The sequence below is a fragment of the Capricornis sumatraensis genome, chromosome 4 (genome assembly GCF_032405125.1).
Source record: "Capricornis sumatraensis isolate serow.1 chromosome 4, serow.2, whole genome shotgun sequence".
Lineage (NCBI taxonomy): Eukaryota > Metazoa > Chordata > Mammalia > Artiodactyla > Bovidae > Capricornis > Capricornis sumatraensis.
Genome location: NC_091072.1, coordinates 86870032 through 86892597, shown reverse-complemented (window position 1 = coordinate 86892597; position 22566 = coordinate 86870032). Strand labels below are relative to the sequence as shown.

General features: G+C 37.9%; 1 protein-coding gene across 1 annotated transcript in view; it reads right to left on the bottom strand.

Annotated features, from left to right (window-relative positions):
* CPNE8 (copine 8) overlaps positions 1 to 22566 on the bottom strand; it is a 258480-nt gene that overhangs the window by 157926 nt on the left and 77988 nt on the right. The window contains exons 4-5 of the mRNA XM_068969689.1: positions 13027 to 13130; positions 985 to 1024 (exon numbers count right to left, since the gene is read on the bottom strand). Coding sequence (XP_068825790.1) covers positions 985 to 1024; positions 13027 to 13130 — 144 coding nt within the window. The remainder of the gene's footprint in view (positions 1 to 984; positions 1025 to 13026; positions 13131 to 22566) is intronic.

Sequence of the window (22566 nt, the reverse complement as noted above, 5' to 3'; positions counted from 1 at the left end):
CAGAATGGCCATCATCAAAAAGTCTACCAATAATAAATGCTGGAGAGGTTGTGGAGAAAAGGGAACCCTCTTATACCATTGGTGGGAATAAAAACTGATATGGCCACTATGTAGAATAGCATAGAAATTTCATAAAAAAAAAAAAACAAAACAAAAAAACACACAACTAGGAATAAAACTACCATATGACCCAGCAATCTCACTGCTCAGCATGTATCTGGAGGAAACCATAAGTGAAAAGGGCACATGCACCCCAATGTTCATTGCAGCACTGTTTACAATAACTAGGACTTGGAAGCAAGCTAGATGTGCAATAGACAGATGAATGGATAAGGAAGTTATGGTATATACACAATGGAATATTACTCAGCTATAAAAAGGAATGCGTTTAAGTCAGGTCTAATGAGGTGAATGAACCTAGAGGCTACTATAAAGAGAAAAGTAAGTTAGAAAAAGAAAGATAAATATCATATATTAACACATGTATGAGGAATCTAGAAAGACAGTACTGAAAATCTTACTTGCAGAGCACAAAGGAGACACAGACATTTTGGACACAGTGAGGGAAGGAGAGGGTAGTATGGTATATGAGAATAGCATTGAAATATATATATTACCATATGTAAAATAGATAGCCAATGAGAGTTCATTGTATGGGACACGAAACCCAAAGCCAGTGCTCTGTGGCATTAGCGGCTGAATGGGGAAAGAAGTGGGAGGGGGTGTTGAATTAGAAGGGAATATATGTATACTTAATGCTGATTCATGTTGATGTATGGTAAAAACCATTACAATATTGCAAAGTAACTATACTCTAACTTAAAAAATTAAATGTAAATAAAATGTTATTTATTTTCAATGTAATTATTAGGTAAGCTGTGGACATACAACTTTAACATGACTCAATTAACATAAATACCTGTGAAATCATGATACACTAATTAAATTTTTAATCATCTTAAAAACATTAAGATGTGAACTTACATGTTTGGACAAGTTGGGACTCTTCGAATCAACATCATACCTAAAAAATTAAAATATACACTTTAAATTATTTCCACAAGTGAAGCTAGAGAAAAACATTAGTATTTCCCCCCAAATACAAATGATATAAAAAATGAATCAAAAGTATATGATAGGGAAAAAACTTAGCAATATTAGAAATTTCTCATAAACTCTGGCCTACATACTAAAGGCAGAATTTGTAAACCCTGGGACCTTTTATTTCTACCACCTAAGTAGAAGTCTTTTAATTTTAATACTTTTACAATCATAACTCTTCTTGATAAGAAAATTTTAAAATTTCCCTTTTCTGTGAATCAACAGATTCATAATTCTCCCTAAAAACTGAAATTCCTCTCTTAAAAAAGTGCTGATAACAGGCTGTCATTTGTATATATAATAATTCTTATTTAATATCATAAATACTCTTATTATTTGAAATTGGCAAAAGTAAGGACTCTTGCCTGGAAAATCCCATGGACAGAGGAGCCTGGTAGGTTGCAGTCCATGGGGTTGCTAAGAGTTGGACACGACTGAGCAACTTCACTTTTACTTTTCACTTTCATGCATTGGAGAAGGAAATGGCAACCCGCTCCAGTGTTCTTGCCTGGAGAATCCCAGGGATGGCAGAGCCTGATGGACTGCCTTCTATGGGGTCGCACAGAGTCGGACACGACTGAAGCGACTTAGCAGCAGCAGTAGCAGCAACGAGAGATTAATTTTCTCCATTCATAGGATTTAGGGAAAACATGTATTTTATGGATAGAAAAATGTGTTTATATAGGACTACTATTTTCCTATTTTTTGATCAGTTGGTACTGGAAGCAAATGATTTTTTTAAGAGATCCTGGGAAAATATCTCTCACTATCACTTAGACCCTTGTTTTAATTTTTTTTTTTTTTTTAAGCAGAAAGGTTGCTAACATTTAAAACAACCTCAATTTGCTGAATTTTTCAATAGGAAAATATTTGTACTGGCTCCAGTCTTTCTCTCAAATCATATTCTTAACACATTCCTGTGCATAGCTACCTACAAAAAAATAACTTTTTTTTAAATAGCTCATTAAAATCTTCCCTCTCACATAACAAGAATGTTTTCCCAGAGAAAGAAAAGCATCTCAGTCAAAACAAAAAGCACAGAAGCAGAGTTCACTGTGTATACTGATTCTTGGCATAGGTACACTTACTCCCTAGTAAAGAATGTTTGCCACAAACTGGGTTTAAATTTGTGTGATGCAAATGACTGTCTCAGAAGAGTAACAAATTACTTGACTTCATATTAGCACAGTTTGATCATGCTTAACAGCTGTAAACTAGAGTTCTGAATCAGCAAATTGCCAACATCTACTAAGGACCTACAAACATTAGTAAAAAAAAAAAAAATTTCTTATGCAAAACAATTTTTGAGGGTAAGATTAAAATTAGCAACTGTAGCAATATCATAGGTAAAGTACAAGTCTCCTGGCTCCTTCTCAAGTATCATCCCTGGAAACTTTTCTATAAGGGGTTTAGTGTGGATTGGGGAGAAATAACATGGTATATTCTCCAAGACAGCTTCAACAATACATGAACTGTGAACTTTCAGATGTTCAAGCTGGTTTTAGAAAAGGCAGAGGAACCGGAGATCAAATTGCCAACATCCAAGGGATCATCAAAAAAGCAAGAGAGTTCCATAAAAACATCTATTTCTGCTTTATTGACTATGCCAAACCCTTTGACTGTGTGGATCACCACAAACTGTGGAAAATTCTGAAAGAGATGGGAATACCAGACCACCTGACCTGCCTCTTGAGAAATCTGTATGCAGGTCAAGAAGCAACAGTTAAAACTGGACATGGAACAACAGACTGGTTCCAAATAGAAAAAGGAGTACATCAAGGCTGTATACTGTCACCCTGCTTATTTAATTTATATGCAGAGTATATCATGCAAAATTCTGGACTGGATGAAGCACAAGCTGGAATCAAGATTGCCAGGAGAAATATCAATAACCTCAAATATGCAGATGACAACACCCTTATGGCAGAAAGCAAATAACTAAAGGGCCTCTTGATGAAAGTGAAAGAGGAGAGTGAAAAAGTTGGCTTAAAGCTAACATTCAGAAAACTAAGATCATGGCATCTGGTCCCATCACTTCATGGCAAATAGATGGAGAAACAGTGGAAACAGTGTCAGACTTTATTTTTGGGGGCTCCAAAATCACTGCAGATGGTGACTGCAGCCATGAAATTAAAGGGCGCTCACTCCTTGGAAGAAAAGTTATGACCAACATAGACAGCATATTAAAAAGCAGAGACATTACTTTGCCAACAAAAGTCCGTCTAGTCAAGGCTATGGTTTTTCCAGTAATCATGTATGGATGTGAGTGCTGAAGAATTAATGCTTTCGAACTCTGGTGTTGGAGAAGACTCTTGAGAGTCCCTTGGATTGCACGGAGATCCAACCAGTCCATCCTAAAGGAAATCAGTACTGAATATTCACTGGAAGGACTGATGTTGAAGATGAAACTCCAATACTTTGGTCATCTGATGTGAAGAACTGACTCATTGGAAAAGACCCTGTTGCTGGGAAAGATTGAAGGTTGGAGGAGAAGGGGACTACAGAGGATGAGATGGTTGGATGGCATCACTGACTCAACGGACAAGAGTTTGAATAAACTCGAGGGTTGGTGATGGACAGGGAGGCCTGTCGTGCTGCAGTCCATGGGGTCTTAGAGTCAGGCACAACTGAGTGACTGTACTGAATGAGAATATACTGTATAGCACAGGGGACTCTATTCAGTGCTCTGTGGTGAACCTAAAGGGAAAAGGAAATCTGAAAGAGGGGAAGTCTGAGTGAATGAACTGAACAGAACTGAACATGGTATATTCAGTTCAATTCAATAAGCAAAAATGAAGTGTTTGTGTTTTCATCACAAAGAATTTAAGTATCTTCAAATACAATCCTCCTTAATTGTCTTTAACAAAGCTTTTTAATGCTATTATCTCAAAAATAAGTAATCTACAGCAAACCTCCCAAAGCTTTAGATAATATATTGTATTACAGTGCTTTCAAAATTACCATGATTTTTTTTTTATGGGAATTTTCCAACTTTCTAAAAATGTCACTGGCTTTAATTCTCATAAGTCAGAACATAAACACTACATCCTAAATGGGAAAAATATATCTGCGTGCATGGGGCTGGGGAGGGTGAGTATGGGTGTGTATCTATGTTTATGAATGCCATAATCCCCTTAAATAAGAAAGGATATGTTGCAAAGCAAAAGTTAAGTAGTTTACCGCCAGGATTATACACTTGTGCCTAAATTTACTAACAGGAATTCTGTAAACCACTTCATTCTGCTGTTGAAATCTTAGTAAAATACTGAACTGGCAGTAACTTATTTGGGTGACTCCTAATGATTATGTTTTCTAATAGAGGGTAAGAGATGTTGACTGGAATTTTTCTTGTATTTATGAAATTCCAACTAAGGCTCAAAGCTGAAAACAAGTGATACTAAGTTCCTCTTCATGCTTAGCTCAGAGCTTCCAGTAAATCACTCTCACTAAGGTCAAACCCTTCTCTACAAAGCTTACTCATGAAGTGACAAGCTATTCACTGTCTCTGAAGGGGCAGGAGCAGGTTCTTTCCATTCCCCAAAGCAAGGTGAAGGGGAGCTCCGAAATCTAGGATGATTGTGTGAAGGGGAGGATAGCATCTAGCCCTCTGTCATGGAGTTGCAGAGTTGGACACGACTTAGCAACTGAACAACAACAACAATAGGGCTATCCTTGGCTGCCAGTGGAAGAGAATGTTAGCTGACAATGCTGGCAAGTGCCTTTTGAAAGCTGAGATACAAAGAATGACATCTTTTTGAAATCAAGTAGGACCTGTCGGGCTCCTGGGTATGGAAGCCTTCCATTTCTTGTTTGTAAAGAACAGACTCCCACCTCCATGACCTGTCCTGAGTTCCAAAATTGCAAATTTCACAGTTGCCAATCATGGAAGTGAAGGGATGGAAAGACAGAGGAGGAGCAGCCAAGAAACAATAGTGAAGCCTTGGAGCAAGGTACTGATTCCACTTAACAATATCATTAAGCTCTTTACAGAAGTAAAATTCTCAACAAATGGAAGATGTTTTTCCCAGAGAAGGCCACCCAAGGCCAGACTAAAGGAACTAGAGAAGCAAATCAAGAGATTACCTGAGACCAGATTAGAAGAGTACAGGCCCTTCACACATCCTAATCTTATTAATGACACCACCCTTGAGCCATTGCTATAAAATTCCTCACCAAATCTTCCCAGGATAGGACACAAATTTTCAAGAGCAGGAGCCTGCTGTGTCCCCCTTTGCCAGGCAAAGAAATAAAGCCATTTTTTTTCTACTTCATCCAAAACTATATCTCTGAGATTTGATTTAGCACTGGTGCACAACTTTTTAGTTCCTCCTCCACAATGAGGAGGACAGAATGTTTGATATGTATCCCCTGAGGCCAGTACACACTAAGGCTGAGGTTTTTCAGAACATAGGAGAAAGACACACTTATCTGCTTCCCAACTCCCCTACCTTTCTGCTATCCCAACCCTCTTCTCTCTTATAAGTAGCTATGACAGTATCTCCAACTAAGGGGAGAGAAAGCAAAGAGTTTTGGATTAAGTTTGAGATTAAAGTTTTAAAATGAATACTATATAACTATTAACAAATGAGATAGTTCTAATATACAAAGTGACTAAAACGTCATGCAGTTAGACCTTGGCATTGTTAAGACGACACTTAACCAGTTGGAGAAACTGAAATTGGTAGTGTTGGGATAATTATTGGAAGAAATAAAGGAACTTATTTTCCCTCAAAATGTTGAGAATCTTCAAAAATAGATTGCAATAACAATATGCATTCCATAATTATCAGTTCAGTTCAGTCACTCAGTCATGTCTCTTTGTGACCTCATGAACTGCAGCACGCCAGGCCTCCCTGTCCATTACCAACTCCGAGTCCACCCAAACCCATGTCCATTGAGTCGGTGATGCCATCCAACCATCTCATCATCTGTTGTCCCCTTCTCCTCTTGCTCTCAATCTTTCCCAGCATCAGGGTCTTTTCAAATGAGTCAGCTTTTCACATCAGGTGGCCAAAGTATTGGAGTTTCAGCTTCAACTGAATTTTGATAATTCCATAATTATCACCATTCATTTATGAAGGAGGGAAACCATCTACTGTAGCTCAGATGGTAAAGAATTTGCCTGAAATGTGGGAGACCCAGTTCAATCCCTGGGTCGGGAAGATCTCCTAGAGAAGGAAATGGCAACCCACTCCAGTATTCTTGCCTGGAAAATTCATGGACGGAGGAGCCTGGTAGGCTACAGTCCATGGGGTCGCAGAGTTGGACATGACTTCACGACTTCACTTTCACTTTTCACCCAAGTCAAATTTAGACCTGTAACTCCCTTGTTGGTGTACCCAAATGGAAAAATTAGAGCATAAGTAGTTATATATGATTTCTCATATTCTTCAGAAAATACTACATACTGAAACAGCTACCCACATTTCTTGCTCAGTGATAACTGTTCTACCAATAATAAAGTTTTCAATTACGACAACAAGGAGAATTATAAAGTATCAATACTATTATACATGTAACAATTATAACAAAATCAATGAATGCCAAAGTTTATGACTTTATCTGTGATAAAGAATAGCACTGTGATAAAACATAGCATAATAACAGAAACCATGTCTCTTGAATAATACATTAAATCAAACAGGCAGGAGAATTTTACAACTCATAGCTGACAAACTAACCTTAAAATATCTCAACCAAATCACCATAATAATAATTTTGGATTAATCAGAACTTACAGGAATTTGGGCCAGTGCTGCCAGAAATATACATTCATTCATTTTCTCTCTCTTTCTCTCTGATAACAATTTCCTATCAGCATTCAGTTCAGTTGAGTTCAGTCGCTCAGTCGTGTCCAGCTCTTTGCGACCCCATGAATCGCAGCATGCCAGGCCTCCCTGTCCATCACCAACTCCCGGAGCCTACCCAAACTCATGTCCATCGAGTCGGTGATGCCATCCAGACATCTCATCCTCTGTCATCCTGTTTGCCTCCTGCCCCCAATCCCTCCCAGCATCAGAGTCTTTTCCAATGAGTCAACTCTTTGCATGAGGTGGCCAAAGTACTGGAGCTTCAGCTTTAACATCAGTCCTTCCAAAGAAATCCCAGGACTGATCTCCTTCAGAATGGACTGGTTGGATCTCCTTGCAGTCCAAGGGACTCTCAAGAGTCTTCTCCAAATATCACAGTTCAAAATACCAAATCTTCGGCGCTCAGCTTTCTTCACAGTCCAACTCTCACATCCATACATGAGCACTGGAAAAACCATAGCCTTGACTAGACAAACAGCATTAAAAGTTAACTAAGAAAACCTCCTGAAAGCCATTTTCAAACCTTCCATAATGTGCAATTGAAAAGCTTCTTTTCAATAAAAAAATATAAATTTGTAAAATTAATATAAAGGTTAATAAAAAACAGTTCTGAAAACCACTTACATCTATGTTGTCCAATTTAGACTATTGTATTATTCCACACTGTTTTTCCTTCAGAAGGCCATGCTACTGTGAGTATGTTAGGGTATTTCCATTAGTGCTCTGAGTGATGTAGGTTGAGATTGTTGTTGCTGTTGCTGTTTAGGTGCTAAGTCATGTCCGACTCTTTGTTACACCATGGGTTGTAGCCTACCAGGGTCCTCTGTCCATGAATACTGGCAGTAGGTTGCCATTTCCATCTCTAAGGCATCTTCCCAACCCAGGGATTGACCCCCATCTCCTGCATTGGCAGGTGGATTCTTTACCACTGAGCCATCAGGGAAGCCCCAGGTTGGGATTACAAGTAATTTCATTGACTTCTTTATCCTTTTCTCATTTCCCACATTTTCTGCAATGAATATTTTTTCCTCGAAGCAACACATTAATAAGACAAAACGTAAAAACTAATCAATTAGGAACAATGGATAAATAGGTATTCATAATTAGAGAAAGATGATTACACTACTTTTCACATTTATTTAGATAGATATGGTAGAAAAATCACAGTGTTAAAGAAAGAAAGCTTGCTCTCACAGGTTGTATACTTATATAAATGGATAATTAGAAGAAATTGTTAGTTCAGTTCAGTTCAGTTCAGTCGCTTAGTCGTGTCCGACTCTTTGCGACCCCATGAACCACAGCATGCCAGGCCTCCCTGTCCATCACCAACTCCCGGAGTACACCCAACCTATGTCCATGGAGTCGGTGATGCCATCCAACCATCTCATCCTCTGCCATCCACTTCTCCTCCTGCCCTCAATCTTTCCCAGCATCAGGGTTTTTTCAAATGAGTCAGCTCTTAGCATCAGGTGGCCAAAGTATTGGACTTTCAGCTTCAACATCAGTCCTTCCAATGAACACCCAGGACTTATCTCCTTTAGGATGGACCTCCTTGCAGTCCAACGGACTCTCCAGAGTCTTCTCCAACACCACAGTTCAAAAGTATAAATTCTGCATTCAGCTTTCTTTATAGTCCAACTCTCACATTCATACATGACTACAGGAAAAACCATAGCCTTTGTTGACAAAGTAATGTCTCTGCTTTTTGATATGCTGTTTAGGTTGGTCATAACTTTCCCTCCAAGTTAAAGTGATATCAAAAATAGTGCATAAACTAAGAAAATATATTTGTTATTTTCTTGATAATCTTCTCCAGGTATCCCTTTATCAGGTCTTAATTTTCTGAATGTTTAAGAGATCATATAAAATTCAAATAATATTACTTGACTCAAATTTTGAAATTAACCAACTACATTCAAAAGTTTATATGATGCTTGAATGCCCAGTCATTCAGTTGTGTCCAACTCTTTATGACTCCATGGACTGTAATCCACTAGGCTTCTCTGTCCATAGGATTATCCTGGCAAGTATACTGGAATGGGTTGCCATGTCCTCCTCTAACTGATGCTTATTTAATTACATTTTACAACAGGCTCTCACATTTCAAACATTATGCAATCTCTATGAGAAATACTGTTGTTTTTTTTTTTTTTTTGGAAAAAAGAAAAAATTGAAGAAGTTAAAATATATCATTCATGTACACTGCTTTGGTACTTTCTTTATTCTTGTTACACTATGATAAAATAATACAATATTGTCCATTCTAATCAAACATACTTCTTTCCTACATATTCCTACTTTTGCATAGTTAGAGTAGATATATTCTATTGTTATATTCAGAGTAAAGTAGAACACTTCAAGCATAATACTTTCATTTGTTTTAGATAACCAAGAGGAAAATTAAAATTACATAGTTCAGGCATTATTTACTTTCCATAAAGTTTTCGAAATTCAGCTTTTGTACCATTAAATTATAAACTATTTCAGGCATGCACTTTGCTGGTGGTCCAATAGTTAAGAATCCACCTGCCAATGCAGAGAACATGAATTTGACTCCTGATCCAAGAAGATCCCACATGCCATGGAGCAACTATGCCCGTGCACAAAAATTACTGAGCCTATGCTCTAGGACCTGCATGCCCCACAACTCCCAAGTTCACATGCCTAGAGCTCTATAGGAAGAGAAGCCACCGCAATGAGAAGACCACACAACCACAACAAGGACTAGTCCTGACTCAACACAACTAGCGAAAACCCTCACATAGCAAAGAAGACCCAGGACAACCAAAAGTAAATAAGAAAGACAGTTGGTTCTGCCAATTTACAAAGAAGATAAAAAAATTAACTATTTTTATGCAAAATTTGACTCTATATTGGAAAGCTCAGACCCTTGAGCATGTCAAGTTAAACCTCTATCCAGGCCTTGGTATTCTCTTTTATAACAGTGGGATAACTCTGCCTCAGAAATTTATTGGTTAAATCTATTTACATATATTAATGATTCTACTACAAACTGTAAATAATAGCAGTAGTATTACTATCATACACCACATCTTTTTGTCTGGTACTTACAGAACTTACATACTAACCCTCAAACTACATGAGTTTCTATAATTATTTTAGCTTAAAAATAACTGGAAGATATTAGTAACAAACATATTAATCCATCCAATCATTCTTCTCTTCTATACTTCCATTAGTGAGTGTGTTGAAGTTTCATTTTCTCTTTTTTTAAAAGTCTCTGAATCATGTACAGTCAAGTTAAACAATATTACTGATTTATGACAAAATACTAGAGATGTATATTAAGTTCTGTCAATGCCCTAACTTCCTTCCTACCTTTAAGGCTTCCTTGTCCATGCTAAGGATACCTAGGTTAGCCTGTCAAACATGGTACAAGTATCTGGTGCTTCCTAAACCTAATATATTCTCATTTGAGTCATTAAGTTGTGAAAGTAACTCTTGAAATGATATTTAGCAAAACACACATAATATTTAAATGACTAATCAACACTGAATTCAGTGAAGTTTATTTTCTTACTGGAAACTCCTTAAAATCCATTAGCTTCCTTCATCTCACGTTCAGTAGAGATGAGCATGTGATCACCATCTGTGTTCAGGTAAATCATTCTTTACCTACTTCTTTCCAGAATGAGCTGCCAAGCTCTTAAATTTTGCTCTCTAGTCTACTGACTTGCATTTGATTGCTATCATCCTTTTGAGACCAACATTTTCCTTCTTTTCATTCTACTCATACAATTCTATAATAGCCACAATTATGAATGTCAAATGACATGAACTTAAGAAACCAATAAAAGGAGGGGCACAATGAGACACTGTGAAAAAATGTGTGAGTAGAGTCCCCTAGCAGCAGCTGCTCATGATGATGACAGGGGCCTGATGATAGACAGTAACCAAAAGAAAACAGAAGGATGATTCTAAAAATCAGAGCAAATATCTAGACAAAGAGTTTAAAGAACCAACAAAGCACATATGATCTTTAAGATGGTCTCAAAGGTTAGAAGCAGTCTTGGCCATATCATTTCATCTTAAAATATAACTGAGTAATATATATTCTGAAAAGGCAAGAAAACAGCAAAATATTTCTGTAAAAAATACTTACTGCAGGATTACATGTAATAGTGAAAATAGAACCAGCCAAAACGTTCATCAGTAAATGTCTGGATAAGTAAACTTCATTTCTTTGAATAATGAAAATTATGTAACCATTAAAATTAATGAAAGAATATCTATATATTTAGTGGCATAGAAAGATATCTAAATAATACAAATAACTAGAAAGTATTTGAGATAGTAAAAATATTGAGATTCCATATACAGGTATATATTTAAAGAAAAGGGATCTGCAAATGCATTTACAGTTTTGGTTCTTTGTGCATATGTGTATGTTTTGGTGCTGGGGTTACAGGGAACTTTCACTTTATAAATGCATGTATTATTTAAAATTTATAATAAGAATGCATTTCTCTTAAATGCAAGAAAAGAATACAGATAATTGAGAAAGAGAATAAAAGAGAAAGGAAAATAAAGAATGAAAATAAAAAATCATGAAATACTGACTAACTTATAATAAAGTTAGATCTGAAAGTAACTGGTAAAAATTAAGGGAGTACCATTCTGAGAAAGAAGGAAATTTCCTAAAAACGATTCCTACAGAGGCCTTGAGCAATGGAAGAATGAAACTATGTTCTGTATGATTCATATGTCTGTTTTTAAATAATAACACTGTATGCAATCACCATGATAAACATGGTGAGGGAATCATTACATTCCACTTTTAAGTTTTTTCTCAGGAACCTCATTTTTATTATTTGGAAAAGTGTTTCAAGGAAATAAAAACCAAATGGGGCATAATAAATTTTGTTTGATAAAATAATAAATACTTAGAACTCCTATAGCTCATGAGGAAAGGGAGTGGTTTAAGATTCTCCTTTTTTTAAACAGAAACACTACAGGTTATTTTATTGTACACATTTTAGAGGAAAATGAGAAAGACTCCTAACAGCAAATAACTTTTGTTTTTCATTAGGAGGAAAATTATAGCATTTTCAAATAAGACACTGATAGCTTTTGTTATCAAAAATATCTATAAACCATTACAGCATGTATACTGTATTGTTTTCAGCTACTTAAGACATTTTTCTTTTTAAATACTTATGATGTTCATAAAGTCTCTGGTTATTTTATATATAAAGCACATACTGTAATACATGTTATAGTTTTCCCTTTCAATTGATTTCCTTCAACAGTCACCACAGTTCACCTCTGGGGAACAAAAGTGTAATAACTCAGTTATAGACTGACTCCAGATTCTCTGTGGACAAGGAGTTGAATTTAAAGATAATAGCTTAATATGCCTGATTCAGTATCAAAATAACAAGAATATTAAAAATTTTAGCTTTGGCAGTCTAAGCTTAGAAATATGAGTCCATGAACAAATAAAGGGAGCCATAATTAGGTAAAGATCCATGTAATATGGGGCTGCCCAGGTGGCTCTATTGTAAAGAATCCACTTGCCAATGCAGGAGATGTAGGAGATGCAGGTTCAATCCCTAGGTCAGGAAGATCCCCTGGAGGAGGAAATGTCAACCTGCTCCAGTATTACTGACTGGGAAATCTGATGGAGAGAGGAGCCTGGCAGGCTACAGTCCATGGGGTTGCAAATAGTTAAGACACGACTGAGTATGCACACACAAATGTACACACACACACACCATGTACTATACAAAGAAACAACTGAGAGAAATCTAAAGATCTGAGAAAGTCAGCCATGGAAATATATGAGGATCCCCCTGGAGTATATGCAGAATTTATAAGATACCTATTCCACAGGAGGATTTGAAAGAATGCCCATATATCCTACCCAGAATTTCAACAAGGTAAAGTAATTACTTTATATATTTTTAATAAATAGCAAATAATCTATAATATGCAAAGCAGTGCTGGGGACAGTGCTCAGGCCACACTCTAAACAGATTTAATCTGATTTCCTGATAATATCTATTTAGTACAACCGTAGCACCCAACATCATGTTACGAATGTAGTCTTTAAACGTCTTTTTTTTCCCCAAATACAAGTTTTCCTGGAACTTACAAATCAAAACGAAGATTCTCTTTTTCTTCAAAAAAGTAGTCCAGAATAAATTTTCTCACAAAATCAGGATTTAAAGTATTATCAATTACTTCAGTCCTTCCAAACTGTTGAGAAAAAAAAAAAAAAGGACAGGTTAAAAGCAAGCTTTGCATGGTTACTTATTGCAGTATAGAACTTATTATTAATATATTTCCTTGAAAACACAATAAATATTCAAATGCTTGATAGAGCCCTTCAGAAAAGATTTTAAAGATCAAATCATCCCTCTTCAACACTCAGGGAATTCAGAATATGAGCCCTGAGTTCATACAAATTTATTAGAAAAGCAGCTTCTGAAAATTCACAGAACAACTGTATACTTCCTCCACTTTTTCCCCACTTGAAAGCCAAATCTTTTTCCATTCAAAAGAAGTTATTTCTACCTTTAGTTTATCACAAATATTCTTCTTAACCTAGTGCATAACTAAGCCAACCAATGCATATTCTTACAACTGGAGGGTACAGATGTAAGAATATGTGTTCATATTCGGTTCATAATCAAGTAGTCTTCTACATAGAATAGTTTCTTAGCTATGTTCTGGGAAGAACTTTCTTATAATATATTACACACTTCAGTCATTTTTTTCTTGTTTTCTTCTCTTTTAATTCTTAAAGTATCTAGAGAGTCAAAATGAGACCTATGCTTCTTGCATGTTTTTAAGCTACTGTACTATTTTTGCTTAAAAAAAATAAGTTTTTCATCTTAGGGGAAATGGAAACCAGTAAATAAAACTCCATATCTAGTACTCTTTCCTTGCAATGTGAAGGAAGGTCATCTGCACTGCTTTCAAAAATGATCAAAAATACAAATCTCATATCTCTTTTTTTTGTTTTTGGCTTTCCTTCTTCCCCTTCTAAAGAATTCTAAAGAGGGAATCTTAACCTTTAGTTCTGAATAATATTATCAGTTCACTTCAGTTCAGTTAAGTGGCTCAGTCATGTCCAAAACTTCGTGACCCCATGGACTGCAGCACACCAGACTTCCCTGTCCATCACCAATTTCCCGAAGCTTGCTCAAACTCATATCCATCCAGTCAGTGATGCCTTCCAACCATCTCATCCTCTGTCATCCCCTTCTCCTTCTGCCTTCAGTCTTTTCCAGCATCAGGGTCTTTCCCAATGAGTCATTTATTTGCATCTTGAGAACCACATAAAAATATTATGCATGCTGTCTTATCAGAGAACTAACTTACTAAAGTTCAAAGAAAAACTTTTTTATTAGGAATAATAAAACAACTAAAATCTGCCTGTGAATGCAAAAGATGCAGGTTCAGTCCCTGGGCCGGAAATCCCAGGGAGAAGACTGAACCCCAGGTTCAATCCCCTGGAGAAGAAAATGGCAACCCACTCCAGCAGAATACTGTCTGGGAAATCCCATGGATAGAAGACCCTGGTAGGCTACAGTCATAGGATCACAAAAGAGTCCAGCACAACTTAGCGACTAAACAACAAGAAAATTATCAATCCATCATAAAGTAAAGGTCATGAGTTTATCACATAAATTGTGGTAATAAAACTATGATAGAAAATATTGATGATGAAGATTCATTATGGCTATTATTAACTATCCAAAAAAGAACTATGTTGCAGAAGCTTATGCATTGGGCAATGTTTTATATCTTGGACCAAAATCATAAAGGTGAAGTCGCTCAGTCGTGTCCGACTCTTTGCAACCCCGTGGACTGTAGCCTACCAGGCTCCTCCGTCCAGGGGATTCTCCAGGCAAGAATACTGGAGTGGGTTGCCATTTCCTTCTCCAGAGGATCTTCCCAACCCAGGGATCAAACCCAGGTCTCCCACATTGCAGGCAGACGCTTTAGCCAAATCATAACACAGGTAACTAATTCAACATTTCAAAAATATTAAACATTTATCTGAACAATAATAGTAATTACAGTCACCATTTATTGAGTACTCTACTTTGTTCTTCCCTGGTGGCTCAGATGGTAATCTGCCTGCCAATGTGAGAGATGTAAGAGACATGGGTTTGATCCCTGGTTTGAACCTAGATACTGGAATGGCAACTGTATGGCTGATGCTACTCACAGTGCCAATTGTCTTGCTGTTCACAATGTACTGCCGGCTGAACCCATGGCAGACAAAGCACAAAGTAAAAGGCTGGAAGAAGACCTGAGGAGAGGTAGGAACTGCAGACACATTTATTCTCTCCTGGCTGACACAGAAGACAAAGCAGCAGCCACAGCATAACCTAACACAACACAAACCTCTCTCCTGGCTGGCACAGAGGCCATAACAGCATTCACTCCTGGCTGAAGCAGCAGCTGTAGCAGTAGACACACTACATTCTCTCTTCTCGTGGCTGACTCAGCAGACACAGCTGTGAGGCAGCAGTAATGCCCGCTGCTTTTTAGGTGGAGCTCATATATCAGTGTGCATATATTACAGCCCAAAGTAGCCTGTGACCAAACAAGTACCTCATGTTGCATATGTGCAGTGCTACAAATGACCTCAGCTGTAACACAGTATTTACAAAATGTGAGGTGAGTGAACCTGAACACCCTTCTTGGCTAATTTGCTCTCTCCCCACAGCAACCTCTTGCAGTTTTCTAACCTGGAATTCCCATTGACAGACTATGGTCCATGGGGTCACAAAGAATCAGACACAATTGAGAGACTAACACTTTCACTTTCACTTACTTTGTTCTAAGCACTTGTCACACATTACTTTAAATCTTTATCATAACTCCATAAGGTAGGTATTAGTATTCTTGTTTAAAGATGAGAAAATTGATGTATAGTGTCCCAACCTAATCCACTTTGGTTGTAAAATCTACTTTCATTCTTTCTAGGACTCTTCTCTATTTCAGCATAGAATATATTAGGCCCTGGGAAGATTCAAAAATAAGCCTATCCTTGGTCATTAATTTTAAAGGAATGGGAATAAGGACATGAACCAAATAACCCAGGAGAACCCACGCACCCAACAAAAGCAGTGCAGAGGTCAAGAAGTAAAAATCTGAATCAGACAGAATCAGGGCCCTCCCAGCCTTTGTCCTGCCAGGAGGCAAGATGGTCCTCAGACCAAAGCAAAATGTATCAAATGAGCAAATGTATAACACTCTCAAAGAGAAACTCAGCCAGTACCCATATTCCTCAGCACTCTAATCCTTCTTGTGGATTTTAACACAAACCCTCACTCAGAAGGAAGATGATAGAGTGAAATTTTCACAGTAAGGTTTACTGAGTTGCATGTAAGCCAGCAATTTGGGCCATAGCTCAATTCAGTTCAGTTGCTCAGTTGTGTCTGACTCTTTCCGATCCATGGACCACAGCACACCAGGCTACTCTGTCCCTCATCAACTCCCAGAGCTTGCTCAAACTCATGTCCATCGAGTTAGTAATGCCATCCAACCATCTCTTCCTCTGTCATCCCCTTCTCCTCCCGCCTTCAATCTTTCCTAGCATCAGGGTCTTTTCCAATGAGACAGTTCTTCGCATCAGGTGGCCAAAGTATTGGAGCTTCAATTTCAGCATCGGTCCTTCCAATGAATATCCAGGACTGGTTTCCTTTAGGACTGACTGGTTTCATCTGCTTGCAGTCCAAGGGACTCTCGTGTCTTCTTCAATACCATGGTTCAAAAGTATTAATTCTTCAGTGCTCAGCTTTCTTTATGGTCCAACTCTCACATCCATACATGACCACTGGAAAAACCATAGCTTGAACTAGATAGACTTTTGTTGCTAAAGTCAAGCCTCTGCTTCTGCTTTTTAATATCCTGTTTAAGTTGGTCATAGCTTTTCTTCCACAGAGCAATCATCTGTTAATTTAATGGCTGCAGTCACTTTCTGCAGTGATTTTGGAGCCCAAGAAAATAAAATCTGTCACTGTTTCTATTGTTTCCCCATCTATTTGCCATGAAGTGATGGGACCTGATGCCATTATCTTAGGTTTTTGAATGTTGAGTTTTAAGCCAACTTTTTTACTCTCTTTCACTTTCATCAAGAGGCTCTTCATTTCTTTTCACTTACTGACATAAGGGTGGTATCATCTGCATTTCTGAGGTTATTAATATTTCTCCTAGCAATCTTGATCCCAGCTTGTGCTTCATCTAGTCCAGAATTTCACATGATGAAAGTTAAGTTATATAAGTTAAACTTATGTAAGTTTATGCATATAAGTTAAATAAATAGGTGACAATAGACAGCCTTGACGTACTCCTTTCCAAATTTGGAACCAGTCTGTTGCTCAATGTCTGGTTCTAACTGTTGCTTCTTGACCTGCATACAGATTTCTCAGGAGGTAGGTAAGGTGGTCTGGTATGCCCATCTCTTGAAGAATTTTCCAGTTTGTTGTGATCTGCAGTCAAAGGCTTTGACATAATCCATAAAGCAGAAGTAGATATTTTTCTGGGACTCTCTTGCTTTTTTTGACAATCCAACAGATGTTGGCCATTTGATCTCTGGTTCCTGTGCCTTTTCTAAATTCAGCTTGAATATCTGGAAGAAGGGCCTCTGAGCCATTAAAACAAGTTTGTCTTATGCGACAATGGCTTTTCAGTAATATGGGTGGCTGAGGATACTCTGCTATCTTAACAGAAGATTAACATGAAGCCATTAAAGTTTTAGCTAAGCATCTATTAAATATGAATACCTAATATGCCTCCTGACACATAGCCCTGAAATTGCTTTTAACAGTGTCACTAGTGACCTTCATATTGCTAAATTAAGTGGTCACATTTCAGCTTTCATTATATCAGACTATCAGTAGCATTAAACAGAATTGCCCATTTCCTCCTTTTTGAAGCAGCTTCTTCCGATTCTTTGACACCACATTCCCCAGTTTTTCTCTTCTTAGATTCTCAGATATGCAACCTCTCATCAGTACAATTCCAGGCCTTCTTCATCTGCCTATATTCACTCTTCTATTAGATTACTTACTCTGTTCTTTGGCTTTAAATCCCATCTACATGATGATAAATTCCAAATGTGTATCATCAACTCATATTTGCCTCTAAGTAAAGATGGATGGGTCATAGCAGGGAGCTCTGACAAAACGTGATCCATTGGAGAAGGGAATGGCAAACCACTCCAGTCTACTAACCATGAGAACCCCATGAACTGTATAAAAAGGCTAAAAGATATGACACTAAAAGATGAGTCCCCCAGGTTGGAAGGTGTCCAATATGCTGCTGGGAAAGAGCAGAGAACAACAACTAATAGTTCCAGAAAGAATGAAGTGGCAAGGACAAAGCAGAAATGACCCTCAGTTTTGGATGTGCTTAGTGATGAAAGTAAAATCCAATGCTGAAAAGAAGAGTTTTCCATAGGAACTTGGAATGTTAGGATCATAAATTAAGGTAAATTGGATGTGGTTAAGCAGGAGATGACAAGAGTAAATAAACATCGACATATTAGGAATCAGTGAACTAAAATAGATGGGAATAGGTGGATTTAACTCAGATGACTATTATATCTACTACTGTGGGCAAGAATCCCTTAGAAGAAATGGAGTAACCCTCATAATCAACAAAAGAGTCTGAAATGCAGTACTTGCGTGCAACCTTGAAAATGACAGAATGATCTCAGTTCATTTCCAGAGCAACCCATTCAATATCCCAGTAATGCAACTCTACGCTCCAACCATAGATGTAGAAGAAGCTGAAGTTTATAAGTTCTATGAAGACCTAGAAGATCTCCTAGAACTAATAGCAAAAAAACATGTCTTATTCATCATAGGGGACTGGAAGGCAAAAGTAGGAAGTCAAGAGATTCCTTGAGTAACAGGCAAGTTTGGCCTCAAAGTACAAAATGAAACAGGGCGAAAGCTAACAGAATTCTGCCATGAGAACATGCTGTTCATAGCAAACATCCTTTTTCAACAATACAAGAGATAACTTTACACATGGATTTCACCAAATGGTCATACCAAAATCAGATTGATTATATTCTTTGTAGACAAAGATGGAGAAGCTATATACAGTCAGCAGAAACAAGACCTGGAGCTGGCTGTGGGTCAGATCATCATCACAGCAAAAATCAGGCTTAAACTAAAGAAAGCAGGGAAAACCACTAGGCCAGTCAGATATGACTTAAATGAAATCCCCCATAAATATACAGTGGAGATGACAAATAGAATCAAGAGACTAGATCTAGTGAACAGAGTGCCTGAAGAACTAAGGACAGAGGTCCATCATATTGTAGAGGAGGCAGTGAACAACACCATCCCAAAGAAAAAGAAATGCAAGAAGACAAAGCGGTTGTCTGACAAAGAAGGCAAACTAGTTGTCTTTATAAAGAACGGAGGAAAGAAGAGAAGCAAAAAGCAAGGGAGAAAGGGAAAGGTACACTCACTAAATGCAGAGTTCCACAGAATAGCAAGGAGAGACAATGCCTTCTTCAATGAACTATGCAAAGAAACAGAGAAAAACTAAAGAAAGGGTAAGACTAGTAATATCTTCAAGGAAACTGGAAAAATCAAAGGAATATTTCATACAAAGATGGGCACAATAAAGGACAGAAACAGTAAAGACCTAACAGAAGCAGAAGAGATCAAGATGAGATGGAAAGGATACACAGAAGAACTGTACAAAAAAGGATCTCAATGACCCAGATAACCACAATGGTGATCTCTCACTCAGAGCCAGACATTCTGGAGTGAGGAGTCAAGTGGGTGTGAGGAAGCACATAAAGCTAGTGGAGGTGATGGAACTCCAGCTGAGCTATTTAAAATCTTAAAAGATGATGCTATTAAAGCACTGCACTCAATATGTTAGCAAATTGGAAAACCCAGCAGTGGCCACAGGAGTGGAAAAGTTCAATCTTCATCCCAATTCCCAAGAAGGGCAGTACTAAAGAATGTCCAAACCACTGGACAATTGTATTCATCTCCAAGGCTACTAAGGTTATGCTCAAAATCCTCCAAGCTAGGCTTCAGCATTACACGAACCAAGAAGTTTCAGACATTCAAGCTAGGTTTAGAAAAAGCAGAGAAACTAGAGAGCAAATTGCTAACATTTGCTGGATCATACAAAGCAAGGGAATTCCAGAAAAACATCTACCTCTGTTTCATTGACTACACTAGAGCCTTTGATGGTGTGGATCATAACAAACTGTGGAAAACTCTTAAAGAGATGGGAATATCAGACAATCTTACCTCTTTTCCTGAGAAACTTGTATGCCGTTAAAGAAGCAACAGTTAGAACCCTGTATGGAACAACTGACTGGCTCAGGACTGAGAAAGGAGTATGACAAGGCTGTTTATTGTCACTTTGTTTAGATATCTTATATGCAGAGCACATCATGCAAAAATGCCAGGCTGGATGAAGCAGAAGCTGGAATCAAGATTGCAGGGAGAAATATCAGCAACCTCAGACATGCAGATGATACCACTCTAATGGCAGAAAGCAAAGAGGAACTAAAGAGCCTCTTTATGAAGCTGAAAGAGAAGAGTGAAAAAGCTGGCTTAAAACTCAATATTAAAAAAAAACAAAAACAAAATTAAGATGATGTCATCTGGTCCCATCACTTCATGGCAAATAGAAGGGGGAAAGGTGGAAGCAGTGACCAATTTCTTTTTCTTGGGCTCTAAAATCAATGTGGATGGTGACTTGCAGCCAGGAAATTAGAAGACTGCTTCTTGGCAGGAAAACTATGACAAACCTAGACACTGCATTTAAAAGCAGAGACATCACTTTGCTGACAAAGATCCATATAGTCAAATCTATGGTCTTTCCAATAGTCATGTACAGATGTGACAGCTGGAAAATAAAGAAGGCAGTGAAGTGAAAGTCACTCAGGTGTGTCTGACTCTTTGCAACCCTGTGTACTATACAATAGTCCATGGAATTCTCCAGGCCAGAATACTGGAGTGGCTAGCCTTTCCCTTCTCCATGTGATCTTCCCAACTCAGGGATCAAACCCAGGTTTCCCTCAGTACAGGAAGATTTTTTAACAGCTGAGCCACAAGGGAAGGACAAAAATACTGGAGTGGGTACTCTATCCCTTCTCCAGTGAATCTTCTTGACCCAGGAATCAAACAGGGGTCTCCTGCACTGCAGGTGAATTCTTTACCAACTGCACTATCAGGGAAGCCAAAGAAGGCAGAACACCGAAGAACTGATGCTTTTGAACTGTGATTCTGGAAAAGACTCTTGAGAATCCCTTGGAAAGCAAGGAGATCAAACCAATTAATCCTAAAGGAAAGCAACCCCGAATACTGTTTCTTAGAACTGATGTTGAAGCTGAAGCTCCAGTACTTTGGCCAACTTATGTGAACAGCAGACTCATTAGAAAAGACCATGATGCTGGGAAAGATTGAAGGCAGAAAGAGAAGAGGGTGACAGAAGATGAGATGGTTGGATGGAATCACAGATTCAAGGGACATGAACTTGGGCAAACTCCAGGAGGTGGTGAGGGACAGGGAAGCCTGGCATGCTGCAGTCTATGGGGTCACGACATGACATGGTGGCTGAACAACAACAACAAAGACTCATGCATACAACTATCTTGTTGACTTATACCTGTGGTTTTCTTATGGGGTCCTCACAATTAACATTTAAACTGAAATATTTATTTTATACCACAGCTAACATCCCAGTGCTTTCTGACATAGGGTGGTGTCATCGGCACATCTTAGGTTACTGGTATTTTTCCCAGAATTCTTGATTCCAGCTTGTGCTTCATCCAGCCTGGCATTTTATATGATGTACTCTGCATATAAGTTAAATAAGCAGAGTGACAATATTCAGCCTTGACATAATCCTTTCCAAATTTGGAACCAGTCCATTGTTCTATGTCCTGTTCTAACTGTTACTTCTTGACCTGCATATAGATTTCTCAGGGAGGCAGGTAAGATAGTCTGGTATTCCCATCTCTTTAAGAATTTTCCAATACAATCCCAAAGAAAGGCAATGACAAAGAATGTTTGGCATTCCAATCCCAAAGAAAGGCAATGTCAAAAGAATGCTCAAACTACTGTACAATTGCACTCACCTCACACACTAGCACAGTAATGCTTTAAATTCTTCAAGCCAGGCTTCAACAGTTTGTGAACCGTGAACTTCCAGATGTTCAATCTGGATTTTAAAAAGGCAGAGGAACAAGAGACCAAAATGCCAATAACCATTGCATCATCAAAAAAGCAAGAGAGTTCCAAGAAAACATCTACTTCTGCTTTATTGAGTACACCAAAGACTTTGTGTGGATCACAGTAAACTGTGGAAAATTATGACACCACTCTTATGGCAGAAAGTGAAGAAGAACTAAAGAGCATCTTGATGAAAGTGAAATAAGAAAGTGAAAAAATTGGCTTAAAACTCAACATTCAAAAAACTAAGATCATGGCATCCGGTCCCATCACTTCATGGCAATCAGATGGGGAAATAGTGGAAACAGTAACTTTATTTTTGGGGCTCCATAATCACTGCAAATGGTGACTGGAATCATGAAATTAAAAGATGCTTGCTCACTGGAAGAAAAGTTATGACCAACCTAGACAGCATATTAAGAAGCAAAGACATTACTTTACCAACAAAGGTCCAT